At 42.0% G+C, this 21,470-nt stretch overlaps 1 protein-coding gene across 1 annotated transcript in view; it reads left to right on the forward strand.

Moving 5' to 3' along the window:
• LOC115126911 (macrophage mannose receptor 1-like) overlaps positions 1–21,470 on the forward strand; it is a 94,039-nt gene that overhangs the window by 35,449 nt on the left and 37,120 nt on the right. Inside the window, exons 10-18 of the mRNA XM_065006002.1 lie at positions 1,348–1,463; positions 2,785–2,933; positions 4,684–4,883; positions 6,042–6,163; positions 9,097–9,172; positions 11,566–11,719; positions 13,296–13,334; positions 14,709–14,872; positions 15,617–15,681. Coding sequence (XP_064862074.1) covers positions 1,348–1,463; positions 2,785–2,933; positions 4,684–4,883; positions 6,042–6,163; positions 9,097–9,172; positions 11,566–11,719; positions 13,296–13,334; positions 14,709–14,872; positions 15,617–15,681 — 1,085 coding nt within the window. The remainder of the gene's footprint in view (positions 1–1,347; positions 1,464–2,784; positions 2,934–4,683; positions 4,884–6,041; positions 6,164–9,096; positions 9,173–11,565; positions 11,720–13,295; positions 13,335–14,708; positions 14,873–15,616; positions 15,682–21,470) is intronic.

Here is a 21,470-nt window from a genome sequence, read left to right on the forward strand (position 1 = left end):
GGTCAGAGGGGGCTATACTGGAGAGGCAGAGGTCAGCGCTAGAGCAGAGGTCAGCGCTATAGAGCAGAGGTCAGCGCAGAGCAGAGGTAGCAGAGGTCAGCCTAGGAGAGGGAGAGCAGAGGTCAGCCAGGGAGAGCAGAGGTCAGCGCTATAGAGCAGAGGTCAGCCAGGGAGAGCAGAGGTCAGCGCTATAGAGCAGAGGTCAGCCAGGGATAGCAGAGGTCAGCCAGGGAGAGCAGAGGTCAGCCAGGGAGAGCAGAGGTCAGCCAGGGAGAGCAAAGGTCAGCCAGGGAGAGCAGAGGTCAGCGCTATAGAGCAGAGGTCAGCGCTATAGAGCAGAGGTCAGCCAGGGAGAGCAGAGGTCAGCCAGGGAGAGCAGAAGTCAGCGCTATAGAGCAGAGGTCAGCCTGGGAGAGCAGAGGTCAGCCAGGGAGAGCTGAGGTCAGCCAGGGAGAGCTGAGGTCAGCCTGGGAGAGCAGAGGTCAGCCAGGGAGAGCAGAGGTCAGCCTGGGAGAGCAGAGGTCAGCCAGGGAGAGCAGAGGTCAGCCAGGGAGAGCAGAGGTCAGCCAGGGAGAGCAGAGGTCAGCGCTATAGAGCAGAGGTCAGCCAGGGAGGCAGAGGTCAGCCAGGGAGAGAGGTCAGCCAGGGAGCAGAGGTCAGCCAGGGAGAGCAGAGGTCAGCCAGGGAGCAGAGGTGTCAGCCAGGGAGAGCAGAGGTCAGCCAGGGAGAGCAGAGGTCAGCCAGGAGAGCAGAGGGATCAGCCTGGGAGAGCAGAGGTCAGAGCAGGAGCCAGGGAGAGGCAGAGGTCAGAGGTCAGCCTAGGAGAGCAGAGGTCAGCCTGGAGAGCAGAGGTCAGCGCTAGGAGAGCAGAGGTCAGCCAGGGAGAGCAGAGGTCAGCCAGGGAGAGCGCTTCATAGAGAAGAGGTCAGCCAGGGAGAGCAGAGGTCAGCGCTAAAGAGCAGAGAGCAGTCAGCCAGGGAGAGCAGAGGTCAGAGGTCAGCGCTATAGAGCAGAGGTCAGCCAGGTGGAGGCAGAGGTCAGAGAGAGCAGAGCTCATGCTCTATAGCGCTGATGTTCTCAGGAACAGCCACATATATGGCTCTCCCCACCGGAGAGTTCTCTAAATGTGCTTTAGATTTAGTAGCTCGTTGTCAACTGTAGTCCCTGGGCAGGTAGATAATCAACATTTACATCAAAAATCTAATCAAATCAAATGTAATTTGTCACGTGCGCTGAATACAACAGTATTTCTGGTATAATGGTGTTGATGTGATACATGACCAGCCTTACACCAAGACCAGCTCAACAGCCTAACAGCTGTTTCTGACCCTGTTTGCCTCTCTGAAGCATTGGACCAGGCACGGCTCCTTCTGCTACTTTGTGGGACCAGAGATCAAGACCTTTGATGAGGCCAAAGAGACATGCAAGAGCTCACAGTCATATCTGGCAGATGTTTCTAGCAGGTAAGAACGAAAAACCGGATATACTTCTCTGTATCAAACATTTGGGCTAGATGAATTTGGCTAGATAAAACATTGTCTAATGAGAATGAGTTCAGGGTGGACCAAGTTCCATTATAATGTATATCTTATTTGGTCCACTGTTATGGCATCACAGTTTTTGCTCGATACTGAAAGTGCTCCATCTTGAACCTTCGGCTGCTGACACCATTTTAGGGCATTGTATTAACAGTGGACTAAACGACCAAATGCTAAAATAGAGTTTTTGAGTAAAATATACCTTTAACCATAATGTTTCAATATGGTTATAATGATAATGTAGGTAATGATCCATGATAATGTGTCCAGGGTGGATAATGATCCATGATAATGATCTATAATCACGTGCCACGATAATGTTCCATGATAATGCCGCAATGGTAAAGTCTCAAAATAATGTGTACAGGGTGGATAATGCCACACGATAATGTGCCATGATAACGAGCCAGGATAATGTTCCATGATAATGTTACACGATAATGCTACCATGATAATGTCTTTAAAAATATAATGTGTCCAGGGTGTATAATGTTATAATGATAATGTCGCATAACAATGTGTCCAGGCTGGATAATGTCAGAACGATAATGTCTCATAATAATGTGTCCAGGTTGGATAATGTTAGAACGATAATGTCTCATAATAATGTGTCCAGGGTGTATAATGTCAGAATGATAATGTCTCATAATAATGTGTCCAGGGTGGATAATGTCAGAACGATAATGTCTCATAATAATGTGTCCAGGGTGTATAATGTTATAATGATAATGTAGGTAATGATCCATGATAATGTTCCTGTCACGACTTCTGCCGAGGTCGGTCCCTCTCCTTGTTCGGCGGTCGACGTCACCGGTCTTTAGCCATCGCTGATCCATTTTTCATATTCCATTGGTTTTGTCTTTATTTTCTACACACCTGGTTTTCATTATCCAATTATCTTGTGCCTTTATATTTTTGAGTAAAGTACTCATTTTGTTCTCCTGCTCCTGACTTCATGCACCAGCTTCTGACAGTTCCACAATAATGATCTATGGTTAATGTCTCATAATAATGTGTCCAGGCTGGATAATGTCAGAATGATAATGTTGTCATAAAATGTGTCCAGGTTGTATAATGTTATAATGATAATGTCTCATAATAATGTGTCCAGGTTGTATAATGTTATAATGATAATGTCTCATAAAATGTGTCCAGGGTGTATAATGTTATAACGATAATGTCTCATAATAATGTGCCCAGGTTGGATAATGTCAGAATGATAATGTTGTCATAATAATGTGCCCAGGTTGGATAATGCTTTCCTGATCAGCCTGGTTGGGTCCAGGCCAGAGCAACACTTCTGGATCGGACTCTCCAACCAGAAGCACATCGACTTCTTCAGCTGGACGAACAGCAACAGGGTCAGGTACACCCACTGGAACGCACAGATGCCAGGTATAGGACAACCTCAGAGATGTATAATAATACTATATATTGTAGTGACAGATGCCAGGTATAGGACAACCTCAGAGATATATAATAATACTATATATTGTAGTGACAGATGCCAGGTATAGGACAACCTCAGAGATATATAATAATACTATATATTGTAGTGACAGATGCCAGGAGTCTGACTACAGTTCTATAGTAGGAGTCTCACCACAGTTCTATAGTAGGAGTCTCACTACAGTTCTATAGTAGGAGTCTGACTACAGTTCTATAGTAGGAGTCTCACTACAGTTCTATAGTAGGAGTCTGACTACAGTTCTATAGTAGGAGTCTGACTACAGTTCTATAGTAGGAGTCTCACCACAGTTCTATAGTAGGAGTCTCACCACAGTTCTATAGTAGGAGTCTCACTACAGTTCTATAGTAGGAGTCTCACTACAGTTCTATAGTAGGAGTCTGACTACAGTTCTATAGTAGGAGTCTCACTACAGTTCTATAGTAGGAGTCTCACCACAGTTCTATAGTAGGAGTCTCACTACAGTTCTATAGTAGGAGTCTCACTACAGTTCTATAGTAGGAGTCTCACTACAGTTCTATAGTAGGAGTCTCACTACAGTTCTATAGTAGGAGTCTCACTACAGTTCTATAGTAGGAGTCTGACTACAGTTCTATAGTAGGAGTCTCACTACAGTTCTATAGTAGGAGTCTGACTACAGTTCTATAGTAGGAGTCTCACTACAGTTCTATAGTAGGAGTCTCACTACAGTTCTATAGTAGGAGTCTGACTACAGTCCTATAGTAGGAGTCTGACTACAGTTCTATAGTAGGAGTCTCACTACAGTTCTATAGTAGGAGTCTCACTACAGTTCTATAGTAGGAGTCTGACTACAGTTCTATAGTAGGAGTCTCACTACAGTTCTATAGTAGGAGTCTCACTACAGTTCTATAGTAGGAGTCTCACCACAGTTCTATAGTAGGAGTCTCACCACAGTTCTATAGTAGGAGTCTCACTACAGTTCTATAGTAGGAGCCTCACTACAGTTCTATAGTAGGAGTCTGACTACAGTTCTATAGTAGGAGTCTCACTACAGTTCTATAGTAGGAGTCTGACTACAGTTCTATAGTAGGAGTCTCACTACAGTTCTATAGTAGGAGTCTCACTACAGTCCTATAGTAGGAGTCTGACTACAGTTCTATAGTAGGAGTCTGACTACAGTTCTATAGTAGGAGTCTGACTACAGTTCTATAGTAGGAGTCTCACTACAGTTCTATAGTAGGAGTCTCACTACAGTTCTATAGTAGGAGTCTGACTACAGTTCTATAGTAGGAGTCTGACTACAGTTCTATAGTAGGAGTCTCACTACAGTTCTATAGCAGGAGTCTCATGCTACAGGTCTATAGCAGGAGTCTCATGCTACAGTTCTATAGTAGGAGTCTCACTACAGTTCTATAGTAGGAGTCTCACTACAGTTCTATAGTAGGAGTCTCACAACAGTTCTATAGTAGGAGTCTCACTACAGTTCTATAGTAGGAGTCTCACTACAGTTCTATAGTAGGAGTCTGACTACAGTTCTATAGTAGGAGTCTGACTACAGTTCTATAGTAGGAGTCTCACTACAGTTCTATAGTAGGAGTCTCATACTACAGTTCTATATAACTGAATCTCATTGAACATGGTAATAGGTGCTCTTAGCTGTGAACCTGAATGTTGCTCTGTATTTGTGTTCTCTCTTTGCGTCAACTTTGACCTCAGGCAGTCGACAGGGTTGTGTGGCCATGACAACAGGGCCTCTAGCTGGATTATGGGATGTGCTGAGCTGCACCAATCAGGAGAAGTATATCTGTAAACACCTGGCAGAAGGAGCGGGGCCAACACCAGAACCAATCACACCTGTCCCTCCCAGGTGCCATGAGGGCTGGTTTCCTGTGGGGTCTCGGAACTACTGCTTCAAGGTAGACATGACTTAGAATGAAACTATAATGTATTATGAGTGTAGTAACAACCTCTAGAGGAGTTAAAACCTCTTAAGGATTAGCCCCTTTTTTCTATTTTCTCCTACAATGACATACCCAAGTCTAACTTCCTGTTGCTCAGGCCCTAAAGCAAGGATATGCATATTCTTGGTACCATTTGAAAATGTGGAAATGTGAAAGGAATGTAGGAGAATATAACACAATAGATCTGGTAGAAGATAATAGAAAAACCATCCGTTCTTTTGTATTTGTTTTGTACCATCATCTTTGAAATGACCATCATTTATTATTCCAGCCCAGGTACAATTTAGATTTTATCCACTAGATGGCATCAGTGTATTCCATAGTTTTAGACTGATCCAATGAACCATTGCATTTCTGTTCAAAATTCAAGACTGCCCTAATGTGCCTAATTTGTTTATTAATAACTTTTCTTGTTCAAAATTGTGCACTCTCCTCAAGCAACAATAGCATGGTATTCTATCATTGTAATAGCTACTGTAAATTGGACAGTGCAGTTAGATGATTAACAAGAATTTAAGATTTCTGCCAATATCAGATATGTCTATATCCTGGGAAATGTTCTTGTTACTAACAACCTCATGCTAATCGCATTAGCCTACGTTAGCTCAACCGTCCCGTGGAAGGGACACCGATCGAGAAGATGTTTGAATGTTGTTCCTCCTCATTTGACATCTATACAGCCAGGTTCTACAATATAGCAACAACATAATAACATCTGACATTTAGGAGACGCTTTTATCCAGTCATGCATGCATACATTTTACAGTATGGGTGGTCTCGGGAATCAAACCCACTATCCTGGTCTTGCAAGCACCATGTCCTACCACCTGATCTACAGAGGTTATAGGTCATTTAGGACAATGACCTAGTTTGTCGTTACTTCAGGATCTCTTCCTAACGGTAACAGATCATGATCCAGAGACAGTCTGTGTCTTTAATGACAGTCTTTTCCCTGTGTAGTGTCCATGGGGCTCTAGTCAATAGTAGTGCACTACCCATAGGGCTCTGGTCTGAAGTAGTGCACTACCCATAGGGCTCTGGTCTGAATTAGTGCACTACCCATAGTGCTCTGGTCTAAAGTAATGCACTGAATAGGTTGTTTGTCTGGTCCAGCTCTTTACAGGGCCTCGCAAAGATGCGAAGACCTGGTTTGAGGCTCTGGATTTCTGCAGGGAGATTGGAGGAGACCTACTCAGCATCCACAGTTCTACAGACCTCCAGTCTATGCATCATGTGTAAGTTCTTCAACCTCACTCAGATATTCCAACTCACACCTTTATCGGTTAGCAAAGGCTCATTCAGCCCCTAGGATCAAAGAGTCAACATTACAGGTCTTATTCTAGGATCCAAAGAGTCAACATATACAGGTCTTATTCTAGGATCCAAAGAGTCAACATATACAGGTCTTATTCTAGGATCCAAAGAGTCAACATATACAGGTCTTATTCTAGGATCCAAAGAGTCAACATATACAGGTCTTATTCTAGGATCCAAAGAGTCAACATATACAGGTCTTATTCTAGGATCCAAAGAGTCAACATCTTATTCTAGGATCCAAAGAGTCAACATATACAGGTCTTATTCTAGGATCCAAAGAGTCAACAGGTAATTACATGTTTGTTTAATTACATGTTTGTGGCCTATACAGGTTTAATTACATGTTTGTTGCCTATACAGGTTTAATTACATGTTTGTGGCCTATAAAGGTTTAATAACATGTTTGTTGCCTATACAGGTTTAATTACATGTTTGTGGCCTATAAAGGTTTAATAACATGTTTGTTGCCTATTAATTACATGTTTGTTGTTTGCAGTTAATTACATGTTTGACAGTTCTATTTCCACCTTCTTCCAGGTTTCTCAAACCTTGTCCACTAGGTGGGGCCCCCCGACATACCAATAATGTAATACTGCTAACTCACACTGACAGAAGTTGTATTCCCTGCCATGGTGATAATATAGTAATGTTCTGGATACCGTAACCACGGTGATAATATAGTAATGTTTTGGATACCATAGCCACGGTGATAATATAGTGTTGTTTTGGATACCGTAGCCATGGTGATAATATAGTATTGTTCTGGATACCGTAACCATGGTGATAATATAGTATTGTTCTGGATACCGTAGCCATGGTGATAATATAGTAATGTTTTGGATACCGTAGCCATGGTGATAATATAGTAATGTTTTGGATACCGTAGCCATGGTGATAATATAGTATTGTTCTGGATACCGTAGCCATGGTGATAATATAGTATTGTTTTGGATACCGTAGCCATGGTGATAATATAGTATTGTTCTGGATACCGTAGCCATGGTGATAATATAGTATTGTTCTGGATACCGTATCCATGATGATAATATAGTATTGTTTTGGATACCGTAGCCATGGTGATAATATAGTATTGTTCTGGATACCGTAGCCATGGTGATAATATAGTATTGTTCTGGATACCGTATCCATGATGATAATATAGTATTGTTTTGGATACCGTAGCCATGGTGATAATATAGTAATGTTTTGGATACCGTAGCCATGGTGATAATATAGTGTTGTTTTGGATACCATAGCCATGGTGATAATATAGTATTGTTCTGGATACCGTAGCCATGGTGATAATATAGTATTGTTTTGGATACCGTAGCCATGGTGATAATATAGTATTGTTCTGGATACCATAGCCACGGTGATAATATAGTATTGTTCTGGATACCATAGCCACGGTGATAATATAGTATTGTTCTGGATACCGTAGCCATGGTGATAATATAGTGTTGCTTTGGATACCGTAGCCATGGTGATAATATAGTGTTGTTTTGGATACCGTAGCCATGGTGATAATATAGTATTGTTCTGGATACCGTAGCCATGGTGATAATATAGTATTGTTTTGGATACCATAGCCATGGTGATAATATAGTAATGTTTTGGATACTGTAGCCAAATCAAATGTATTTATAAAGCCCTTCTTACATCAGCTGATATCTCAAAGTGCTGAACAGAAACCCAGCCTAAAACCCCGAACAGCAAGCAATGCAGGTGTTGAAGCACGTTGGCTAGAAAGGCCAAAACCTAGGAAGAAACCTAGAGAGGAACCAGGCTATGAGGGGTGGCCAGTCCTCTTCTGACTGTGCTGGGTGGAGATTATAACAGAACATGGCCAAGATGCTCAAATGTTCATAAATGAGCAGCATGGTCAAATAATAGGTCTGGGACAGGTAGCACATCCGGTGAACAGGTCAGGATTCCATAGCCACAGGCAGAACAGTTGAAACTGGAGCAGCAGCACGGCCAGGTGGACTGGGGACAGCAAGGAGTCATCATGCCAGGTAGTCCTGAGGCATGGTCCTAGGGCTCAGGTCCTCAGAGAGAGAGAAAGAAAGAGAGAATTAGAGAGAGCATACTTAAATTCACACAGGACACCGGATAGGACAGGAGAAGTACTCCAGATATAACAAACTGACCCTAACCCCCCTACACAAACTACTGCAGTATAAATACCGGAGGCTGAGACAGGAGGGGTCAGGAGACACTGTGGCCCCATCCGATGATACCCCCAGACAGGGCCAAACAGGAAGGATATAACCCCACCCACTTTGCCAAAGCACAGCCCCCACACCACTAGAGGGATATCTTCAACCACCAACTTACCATCCTGAGACAAGGCTGAGTATAGCCCACAAAGATCTCCGCCACGGCACAGCCCAAGGGGGGGGGGCGCCAACCCAGACAGGAAGATCACATCAGTGACTCAACCCACTCAAGTGACGCACCCCTCCTAGGGACGGCATGAAAGAGCACCAGTAAGCCAGTGACTCAGCCCCTGTAATAGGGTTAGAGGCAGAGAATCCCAGTGCAAAGAGGGGAACCGGCCAGGCAGAGACAGCAAGGGCCATTCGTTGCTCCAGAGACTTTCAGTTCACCTTCACACTCCTGGGCCAGACTACACTCAATCATATGACCCACTGAAGAGATGAGTCTTTAGTAAAGACTTAAAGGTTGAGACCGAGTTTGCGTCTCTCACATGGGTAGGCAGACCGTTCCATAAAAATGGAGCTCTATAGGAGAAAGTCCTGCCTCTAGCTGTTTGCTGGATAATATGTGATAATGTAGTATTGTTCTGGATACCGTAACCATGGTGATAATATAGTATTGTATACATTAGCCGTGATGGGACTTCCTGGATCGGTCTGAGTGCTCAGGATCCCAACGCTGGCTTCGCCTGGACTGATGGGTCGCCAGTGAGTTATGTTCACATAATAATACAAATACTACTACTAATTATAATACTAATAGTAATACCACTACTAATACTACTACTACTAGTAATACTACTACTAATTATAATACTAATAGTAATACCACTACTAATACTACTACTACTAGTAATACTACTACTAATTATAATACTAATAGTAATACTAATACTACTACTACTAGTAATACTACGACTACTAATTATAATACTAGTAGTAATACTACTACAACTACTGCTACCAATAGTAATACTACTACTAATGTTATATAATACTACTAATAGTAATACGAATAGTAATAATAGTAATACTACTATTACTACTACTACTAATAGTAATTCTACTACAATCTATAATACTAATAGTAATACTACTACAACTGCTAATACTATTACAACTACTAATTATAATACTAATAGTACTACTACTACTAGTAATACTACCACTACTAATATTAGTAATACTTCTACCTCTACTACTAATAGTCATTCCACTACTAATTATAATACTAGTAGTAATACTACTACTACTACTGTGACTAATAGTAATACTACTACTACTAGTAATAGTACTACTACTGCAACTAATAGTAATACTACGACTTCTACTACTAATAGTAATGCTACTACTACTACTACTTGTAATATTAATACTACTAGTACTACTACTACTTCTATTTATAATGATAATAGTAATACTATTACTACTAATAAAAATAGATATACTACTACTACTAACAGAAATACTATTACTGCTACTAATAGTAATACTGCTACTTATAGTAATTCTACTACTACTACTACTGCTACTAATAGTAATTCTACTACTACTACTGCTACTAATAGTAATACTGCTACTGATAGTACTACTACTACTACTATTAGTAATACTGCTATTAATAGTAATACTACTTCTACCACTACTAAAAGCAATACTACTACTACTACTACTCCTACTAATAGTAATACTGCTACTGATAGTAATACTACTACTACTACTAATACTACTACTACTACTACTACTAGAAATACTACTACAACTAAAAGTAATACTACTACTACTACTGCTACTATTAGTAATACTACTACTACTACTACTACTCCTAATAGAAATACTACTACTACTACTAATATATATATACTACTACTACTGCTACTAATAGTAATACTGCTACTAATAGTAATACTACTGCTACTAAAAGTAATACTACTACTACTGCTACTAATAGTAATACTGCTACTAATACGACTACTACTACTAATACTACTAATACTACGACAACTACTACTAATAGTAATACTACTACTAATAGTAATACTGCTAGTAATAGTAATACTGCTAGTAACAGTAATACTACTACTACTACTAATAGTAATACTACTACTACTAATAGTAATACTGCTAGTAATAGTAATACTACTACTACTAATAGTAATACTACTACTACTAATAGTAATACTACTACTACTAATAGTAATACTGCTAGTAATAGTAATACTACTACTACTAATAGTAATACTGCTAGTAATAGTAATACTACTACTACTAATAGTAATACTGCTAGCAATAGCAATATTACTACTACTAATAGTAATACTGCTAGCAATAGTAATACTACTACTACTAATAGTAATACTGCTAGTAATAGTAATACTACTACTACTAATAGTAATACTACTACTACTAATAGTAATACTGCTAGTAATAGTAATACTACTACTAATAGTAATACTGCTAGTAATAGTAATACTACTACTACTACTAATAGTAATACTGCTAGCAATAGTAATACTACTACTAATAGTAATACTGCTAGTAATAGTAATACTAATACTACTAATAGTAATACTGCTAGTAATAGTAATACTACTACTAATAATAATACTGCTAGTAATAGTAATACTACTACTACTAATAGTAATACTGCTAGTAATAGTAATACTACTACTACTAATAGTAATACTGCTAGTAATAGTAATACTACTACTAATAGTAATACTGCTAGTAATAGTAATACTACTACTACTAATAGTAATACTGCTAGCAATAGTAATACTACTACTAATAGTAATACTGCTAGTAATAGTAATACTACTACTACTAATAGTAATACTGCTAGTAATAGTAATACTACTACTAATAGTAATACTGCTAGTAATAGTAATACTACTACTACTAATAGTAATACTGCTAGCAATAGTAATACTACTACTACTAATAGTAATACTGCTAGTAATAGTAATACTACTACTACTAATAGTAATACTGCTAGTAATAGTAATACTACTACTACTAATAGTAATACTGCTAGTAATAGTAATATTACTACTACTACTACCTCATGGGAAAGTTTCTCTTACAAAAGTGTTTGTCCTCAGCTGTCCTTCCAACACTGGGTGGAGGGGGAACCCAACAACTACAACGGCGTGGAGTCCTGTGCTGAGATGAGGAACTCTTACTGGGATGAAGAGGGATCCTGGAACGATGTAAACTGTGAGGACTACAACGACTGGCTGTGTGAGATCCCTAAAGGTAATGTAATGTATGGCTACAATAACTGGCTGTGTGAGATCCCTAAAGGTAATGTAATGTATGGCTACAACAACTGGCTGTGTGAGATCCCGAAAGGTAATGTAATGTATGGAGTCTCTCAAAATGAATAAAGAAAACATTTAATTGAAAAAGAAGGAAAAAAAATAATCTAAAAATAACAAATAATTAAAGAGCATCAATAAAATAACAGTAGCGAGGCTATATGGGGCTACCGAGTGGCACAGCGGTCTAAGGCACTGCATCTCAGTTGCCATACCAGGCGTTGATGCAACCAGTCAGGATGCTCTTGGTGGTGCATCTGTAGAACCTTTTGAGGATCTGAGGATCCATGACACACCTTGATGATGCAACCAGTCAGGTTCTGTAGAACCTTTTGAGGATCTGAGGATCCATGACACACCTTTACAGCCTACTGAGGGGAATAGCAGTTGTCGTGCCCTCTTCATGACTGTCTTGGTGTGTTTTGACCATGATAGTGTGTTGGTGATGTGGACATCAAGCTCTCAATCTGCTCCACTACAGTCCTGTCGATGAGAATTGGGGCGTGCTTGGCCCTCCTTTTCCTGCAGTCCACGATCATCTCCTTTGTCTTGATCACGTTGAGGGAGAGGTTATTATCCTGTGACCACACTGCGAGGTCTCTGACCTCCTCCCTTTAGGCTGTCTCATCGTTGTCGGTGATCAGGCCTACCACTGTTGTGTCATCAGCAAACTTAATGATGGTGTTGGAGTCATGCCTGGCCTTGCAGTCGCGGGTGAACAGGGAGTACAGGAAGGGGACTGGGCCCCTGTGTTGAGGATCAGTGTGGCAGATGTGTTGTTACTTACCATTTCCACCTGGGGGGCGGCCCGTCAGGAAGTCCAGTTGCAAAGGGAGGTGTTTTGTGGACACTATGGTGTTGAACCCTGAGCTGGAGTCAATAAATAGCATTTTCACGTAGGTGTTCCTTTTGTCCACATGGGAAAGGGCAGTGTGGAGTGAAATAGAGTCATCTGTGCTCTACCCTTCAGCTCAGATGTTTCCTGTAATCCATAACTTCTGGTTGAGGTACTGTGGGGACGACGTCGTCGATGCACTTATTGATGAAGCCATTGACTGATGTGGTGTACTCAATGCCATCGGAAGAATCCCAGACTGGTACTTCCTGCTTAAGTTATTGCTTGTAAACAGGAATCAGGTGAATAGTTATGGTCAGATTTGCCAAATCGAGAGCGAGGGAAATCTTTGTACATGTCTCTGTGTGTGGAGTAAAGATGGTCTAGTGTTTTTTTCCTCTGGTTGCACATGTAACATGCTGGTAGAAATGAGGTAAAACTGATTTGTTGCCCTGCATTAAAGTCTCCGGCCACTAGGTGCACCGCCCATGAGGTTGTGGTCAAAAGTGCAACACTAAAAAAGGAAGACATTCAGGATGTAGCGCCTCTGTCTGTGGGACGGAAGTGCATGATTAGTAACCTTACTGGGACCAGAAGGCTTTAGCTTGGTGAGCTAACACAGTCTTCTCTCTCCTCCTGTCTTCTACATTCTCCTCCTCTTTTCTCTGTGGCATTACAGGAGTGACCCCACTACCTCCTCCCAACAACACCATCCCTGGTAAGTCCCCTTGACAGTACGCATCCCATAGCTCCCAGGACTCCCTGGAAAATATTGGCAAGTGTTGATGAGTTGTCTATCACTCTTAAATTATTGAATAAATGAATGAGCTCACCACATTAAAAGTATAAATATTTTGAGGACGCATTGCGGTATGTTAGTGTGAACTTTGGAACGCAGTCCAAAAGGCCTCTGACAAGTCCCCTCTAGAGACCGAGCAGACAAGTCCCCTCTAGAGACCGAGCAGACAAGTCCCCTCTAGAGACTGAGCAGATAAGTCCCCTCTAGAGACTGAGCAGATAAGTCCCCTCTAGAGACCAAGCAGACAAGTCCCCTCTAGAGACTGAGCAGATAAGTCCCCTCTCGAGACCGAGCAGACAAGTCCCCTCTCGAGACCGAGCAGACAAGTCCCCTCTCGAGACCGAGCAGACAAGTCCCCTCACGAGACCGAGCAGACAAGTCCCCTCTCGAGACCGAGCAGACAAGTCCCCTCACGAGACCGAGCAGACAAGTCCCCTCTAGAGACCGAGCAGACAAGTCCCCTCTAGAGACCGAGCAGACAAGTCCCCTCTAGAGACCGAGCAGACAAGTCCCCTCTAGAGACCGAGCAGACAAGTCCCCTCTAGAGACCGAGCAGACAAGTCCCCTCTAGAGACCTAGCAGACAAGTCCCCTCTAGAGACCGAGCAGACAAGTCCCCTCTAGAGACCGAGCAGACAAGTCCCCTCTAGAGACCGAGCAGACAAGTCCCCACTAGAGACCGAGCAGACAAGTCCCCACTAGAGACCGAGCAGACAAGCTCCCTCTACAGACAACATTAGCAAGTTAGTCCCTTCTCTAGAGACTACACCAAGCAAATAAGTCCCGTCTCTAGAGACTACACCAAGCAAATAAGTCCCCTCTCTAGAGACTACACCCATCAGATAAGTCCCCTCTCTAGAGACTACACCCATCAGATAAGTCCCCTCTCTAGAGACTACACCCATCAGATAAGTCCCCTCTCTAGAGACTACACCCATCAGATAAGTCCCCTCTCTAGAGACTACACCCATTAGATAAGTCCCCTCTCTAGAGACTACACCAAGCAGATAAGTCCCTTCTGTGGAGACCAAACCAAGCAGATAAGTCCCTTCTGTGGAGACCAAACCAAGCAGATGAATCCCTTCTGTGGAGACCAAAGCAAGCAGATAAGTCCCCTCTCTAGATGTGCTTGGTCTCTAGAGGGGACTTATCTGCATGGTCTCTAGAGGGGACTTATCTGCTTGGTGTCTAGAGGGGATTTAATTGCCTGGTCTCTAGAGGGGACTTATCTGCTTGGTCTCTAGAGGGACTTAATTGCACATAACTTATATGAGTATTTTCTAACCCTGTCTAGAGTATAATGTGACAGAGGATGGCTGGCTGGAGTATGGAGGCTCTCAGTATTACTTTAATACTGAGAGGCTGGCCATGGAGAATGCCAGACACTACTGTCAGCAGAGGCATGGGGACCTTGTTGTTATCAACGGACTAACAGAAAATACATTTCTGTGGAAAAAGGTAAACACCTATAGTTTCGCTATAGTCCTGCCTTCAAACACATTGGCAGAGCTATATACACAAGTGGTGTATAGTGCTTAGGTCAAAATACTTTAAAGTATTACTTAAGTCGTTGTTTGGGGTATCTGTTCTTTACTATTTCTATTTTTTGACAACTTTTACTTTTCCTTCACTACATTCCTAAAATAAATGATATACTTTTTACTCCATACATTTTCCCTCAAACCCAAAAGTAATGTTTTGAATGCTTAGCAGGACAGGAAAATGGTCCAAATCACGCACTAATCAAGAGAACATCCCTGGTAATCCTCTGCCTCTCATCTGGCAGACTCGCGGCCTCACGGAACACAAAGGCTTCGTTTCTAAATGATGTGTTGGAGTGTGCCCTGGCTATCCGTAAATAGAAAAGATGTGCTCAATATAAGGATTTTGACATTTACTCTTGATACTTAAGTGTTTTTAAAAATATACTTTTAGACCTTTACTTAAGTAGTATTTTACTGGGTGACTTTCATTTTATATTAAGGTATCTTTACTTTTACTCAATTATGACAATTGGGTCATTTTTCCACCACTGAAATACACTGAATCAACAAAACATTAAGAACACCTTTCTAATATGGAGTTGCACCTCCTTTTGCCCTCAGTTGGTCAGGGCTTGGACTCTACAAGGTGTTGAAACGGACGCTGGCCCATGTGGACTCCAAGACAGCTGGTCCCTAATGCTAATTGCTCTTTTTTCAGATCAATAAAGAGCATTTTGGAAACCATTACATCGGGCTCACAGTTGATCTTGATCGCTCTTTCGGGTGAGTATAAAATTAGTAAAAGAAAAATAAAACGTTTTTTATATCACTTCTAAACTAGTGGTGTCAAACTGCTGTTCTATTGCTGCATTCATGACATTTTAGAAACTCTGAAATACGAGCTTCCTTTCTGGGAGAAATCGGTTTGAAAGGACCTCCAATTGAAGACTTTTCAGACATGCTGAACTCTGACGTCACCTACCAAGAACATAATTTAACAAAACATTATTTATCCAATTTATTTGGACCTTTTTTTAACACTATAATTTGGATGAGAGCGTGTTGGCTGCGCTTTTTGTTCATGGGTTGACGTAGCTACTTAGACATTAGCCAGTTGGCGTTCTCAACCAGTTCAAAGCATGTGAATGTACACCTCATTGCTCTGTTTAGAAGTTGTATTTCCGAACATTCCGGCATGTCATGAACAAAGCATATTTTCTGTGTATTGTCTGTGTTCTTTATGTGTTCTATGTCTTGTGTGTTCTGAGTTCTTGTGTTCTGAGTTCCATGTTTCGTGTGAGTATTACTGACTTATCAGTAATACATACAGTTTGTTCAGAAAGGATTCATACCCCTGGATTTATTCCACATTTTGTTGTTACAGCCTGAATTCAAAATGGGTTAAATAGTATTTTTTCTCTCACAAGTCAACACACAATACCCCATAATGACAAAGTACAAACTTGTTTTTAGAAATGTTTACACATTTATTGAAAATGAAATACAGACATATCTAATTTACATAAGTATTCCCAACTCTGAGTGAATACATGTTAGAATCACCCTTGGCAGCAATTACAGCTGTGAGTCTTTCTGGGTGAGTCTCTAAGAGCTTTCCACACCTGGATTCTGCAACATTTGCCCATGTAACGGATGTGAAATGGCTAGCTAGTTAGCGGTGTTCGCGCTAAATACCGTTTCAATCAGTGACGTCACTCGCTCTGAGACCTTGAAGTAGTAGTTCCCCTTGCTCTGCAAGGGCCGCGGCTTTTGTGGAGCGATGGGTAACGATGCTTCGTGGGTGACTGTTGTTGATGTGTGCAGAGGGTCCCTGGTTTGCGCCCGGGTATGGGCGAGGGGACGGTCTAAAGTTATACTGTTACATCCATTATTCTTTAAAACATTATTCAAGCTCTGTCAAATTGGTTGTTGATCATTGCTAGACAACCATTTTCAGCTCTTGCCATATATGTTCAAGTAGATTTAAGTCAAAACTTTAATATCGGCCACTCAGGAACATTCACTGTCTTCTTGGTAAGCAACTCCAGTGTAGATTTGGCCTTGTGTTTTAGGTTATTGTTCTGCTGAAAGGTGAATTCATCTCCTAGTGTCAGGTGGAAAGCAGACTGAACCAGGTTATTGTTCTGCTGAAAGGTGAATTCATCTCCTAGTGTCAGGTGGAAAGCAGACTGAACCAGGTTATTGTTCTGCTGAAAGGTGAATTCATCTCCTAGTGTCAGGTGGAAAGCAGACTGAACCAGGTTATTGTCCTGCTGAAAGGTGAATTAATCTCCTAGTGTCAGGTGGAAAGCAGACTGAACCAGGTTATTGTCCTGCTGAAAGGTGAATTCATCTCCTAGTGTCAGGTGGAAAGCAGACTGAACCAGGTTATTGTTCTGCTGAAAGGTGAATTCATCTCCTAGTGTCAGGTGGAAAGCAGACTGAACCAGGTTATTGTTCTGCTGAAAGGTGAATTCATCTCCTAGTGTCAGGTGGAAAGGAGACTGAACCAGGTTATTGTCCTGCTGAAAGGTGAATTCATCTCCTAGTGTCAGGTGGAAAGGAGACTGAACCAGGTTATTGTTCTGCTGAAAGGTGAATTCATCTCCTAGTGTCAGGTAGAAAGCAGACTGAACCAGGTTATTGTTCTGCTGAAAGGTGAATTCATCTCCTAGTGTCAGGTAGAAAGCAGACTGAACCAGGTTATTGTTCTGCTGAAAGGTGAATTCATCTCCTAGTGTCAGGTGGAAAGGAGACTGAACCAGGTTATTGTTCTGCTGAAAGGTGAATTCATCTCCTAGTGTCAGGTAGAAAGCAGACTGAACCAGGTTATTGTTCTGCTGAAAGGTGAATTCATCTCCTAGTGTCAGGTGGAAAGGAGACTGAACCAGGTTATTGTTCTGCTGAAAGGTGAATTCATCTCCTAGTGTCAGGTGGAAAGGAGACTGAACCAGGTTGTCCTCTAGGATTTTGCTTGTGCTACGCTCCATTCCATTTAATTTTATCCTGAAAACCTCCCCAGTCCTTAACGATGACAAGCATACCTTGAAATGTCCATTCCTAACTATAACATTTTCCGACAAGGTAGAACTGCCAAATGGGGCGGTGTTGCAATTTTCTGCAGAGTTCTGTCTTACTATCCAGGTCTGTACCCAAACAATTCAAGCTTCTACTTCTAAAAATGAACCTTTCCAGAAACAAGTCTCTCACCGTTGCAGCTTGCTATAGACCTCTCTCTGCCCCCAGCTGTGCCTTCGACACCATATGTGATTTGATTGCCCCCCCCCATCTATCTTCTGAGCTCGTGCTAGGTGACCTAAACTGGGACATGCTTAACACCCCGGCCATCCTACAATCTAAGCTTGATGCCCTCAATCTCACACAAATGATCAATGGACCCACCAGGTACAACGCCAAGTCCGTAAACACGGGCACCCTCATAGATATCATCCTAACTAACTCACCCTCCAAATACACCTCTGCTGTCTTCAACCAAGATCTCATCACTGCCTCATTGCCTGCATCCGTAATGGGTCTGCGGTCAAAGGACCCTCATCACTGTCAAACGCTCCCTAAAACACTTCTGCGAGCAAGCCTTTCTAATCGACCTGGCCGGGGTATCCTGGAACGACATTGACCTATCCCGACAGTAGAGGATGCCTGGTTATTCTTTAAAAGTGCCTTCCTCACTATTTTAAATAGGCATGCCCCATTCAAAAAAATGTAGAACCAGGAATAGATATAGCCCTTGGGTCACTCCAGACCTGACTGCCTTTGACCAGCACAAAAACATCCTGTGGCATACTGCATTAGCATCGAATAGCCCCCGTGATATGCAACTTTTCAGGGAGGTTAGGAACCAATATACACAGGCAGTTAGGAAAGCTAAGGCTAGCTTTTTTAAACAGAAATTTGCATCCTGTAGTACTAACTCAAAAAAGTTCTGGAACACTGTAAAGTCCATGGAGAATAAGAGCAGCTCATCGCAGCTACCCACTGCACTGAAGATAGGAAACACTGTTACAACCGACAAATCCACTGTAATAGAGAATTTCAATAAGCATTTCTCTACGGCTACTCCTACCCCGGTCAACAGCACTGCATGTTCTGAAAGAGCTGCAAAATCTGGACCCCTACAAATCAGCCGGGCTAGACAATCTGGACCCTTTCTTTCTAAAATGATCTGCCGAAATTGTTGCCACCCCTATTACTATCCTGTTCAACCTCTCTTTCGTGTCGTCTGAAATTCCCAAAGATTGGAAAGCAGCTGCGGTCATCCCCCTCTTCAAAGGGGGGGACACTCTTGACCCAAACTGCTACAGACCTATATCTATCCTTCCATGCCTTTCTAAGGTCTTCGAAAGCCAAGTCAACAAACAGATTACCGACCATTTCGAATCTCACCATACCTTCTCTGCTATGCAATCTGGTTTCAGAGCTGGTCATGGGTGCACCTCAGCCACGCTCAAGGTCCTAAACGATATCTTAACCGCCATCGATAAGAAACATTACTGTGCAGCCATATTCATTGATCTGGCCAAGGCTTTCGACTCTGTCATTCACCACATCCTCATCGGCAGACTCGACAGCCTTGGTTTGTCAAATGATTGCCTCGCCTGGTTCACCAACTACTTCTCTGATAGAGTTCAGTGTGTCAAATCGGAGGGTCTGCTGTCCGGACCTCTGGCTGTCTCTATGGGGGTGCCACAGGGTTCAATTTTTGGACCGACTCTCTTCTCTGTATACATCAATGAGGTCGTTCTTGCTGCTGGTGAGTCTCTGATCCACCTCTACGCAGACGACAACATTCTGTATACTTCTGGCCCTTCTTTGGACACTGTGTTAACAACCCTCCAGGCAAGCTTCAATGCCATACAACTCTCCTTCCGTGGCCTCCAATTGCTCTTAAATACAAGTAAAACTAAATGCATGCTCTTCAACCGATCGCTACCTGCACCTACCCGCCTGTCCAACATCACTACTCTGGACGGCTCTGACTTAGAATACGTGGACAACTACAAACACTTAGGTGTCAGGTTAGACTGTAAACTCTCCTTCCAGACCCATATCAAACATCTCCAATCCAAAGTTAAATCTAGAATCGGCTTCCTATTTCGCAACAAAGCATCCTTCACTCATGCTGCCAAACATACCCTTGTAAAACTGACCATCCTACCAATCCTCGACTTTGGCGATGTCATTTACAAAATAGCCTCCAATACCCTACTCAACCAATTGGATGCAGTCTATCACAGTGCAATCCGTTTTGTCACCAAAGCCCCATATACTACCCACCATTGCGACCTGTACGCTCTCGTTGGCTGGCCCTCGCTTCATACTCGTCGCCAAACCCACTGGCTCCATGTCATCTACAAGACCCTGCTAGGTAAAGTCCCCCCTCATCTCAGCTCGCTGGTCACCATAGCATCTCCCACCTGTAGCACACGCTCCAGCAGGTATATCTCTCTAGTCACCCCCAAAACCAATTCTTTCTTTGGCCGCCTCTCCTTCCAGTTCTCTGCTGCCAATGACTGGAACGAACTACAAAAATCTCTGAAACTGGAAACACTTATCTCCCTCACTAGCTTTAAGCACCAACTGTCAGAGCAGCTCACAGATTACTGCACCTGTACATAGCCCACCTATAATTTAGCCCAAACAACTACCTCTTTCCCTACTGTATTTAATTTATTTATTCATTTCGCTCCTTTGCACCCCATTATTTTTATTTCTACTTTCCACATTCTTCCATTGCAAATCTACCATTCCAGTGTTTTACTTGCTATAGTGTATTTACTTTGCCACCATGGCCTTTTTTTGCCTTTACCTCCCTTATCTCACCTCATTTGCTCACATCGTATATAGACTTGAACTTGTTATGGAAGTGCTTCCCCTGTGGGAATCGAATTTTCGGAAATTTCAAGTGCACCACGCATAGTTTATGATAAAAATCAAAATTTCATAAAAATTGACATCCAATATACCAAATTAAAGCTACACTCGTTGTGAATCTATCCACCAAGTCAGATTTGTAAAATGCTTTTCGGGGAAAGCATGAGATGCTATTATCTGTACCATGCAGCCTCACATACTGCAACGTCACAAAAAAACGACAGATTTTTCGTTAGCGCTCGCAAACGAAAAGGCTGAAATAAAATATAAAACATTCCTTACCTTTGACGAGCTTCATTCTTGGCACTCCTAGATGTCCCATAAACATCATTTAGGGTCTTTTTTCGATTAAATCGGTCCATATATAGCCTAGATATCGAGCTAGGAATACCTTGGAATTAGAGGAAAAAATTAGCATTTCATAACGTAACGTCATTTTTTAAAATGCCAAAAGTCGACGATAAACTTTCACAAAACACTTCGAAATACTTTTGTAATGCAACTTTAGGTATTAGTACACGTTAATAAGCAATAAAATTGATCAAGAGACGATGTTAAATCTTTATCTTGTCCGTGTAGAAAAACATGTCTGACCAGAGGTCGACCAAAAATCCGGGCAGAGCCATCAGGGAAGATGTTCCCTTGTTTGGGTTAGACCAAGAATCAATTGCGAATCAAAT

This window comes from Oncorhynchus nerka, linkage group LG20 (genome assembly GCF_034236695.1).
Source record: "Oncorhynchus nerka isolate Pitt River linkage group LG20, Oner_Uvic_2.0, whole genome shotgun sequence".
NCBI lineage: Eukaryota > Metazoa > Chordata > Actinopteri > Salmoniformes > Salmonidae > Oncorhynchus > Oncorhynchus nerka.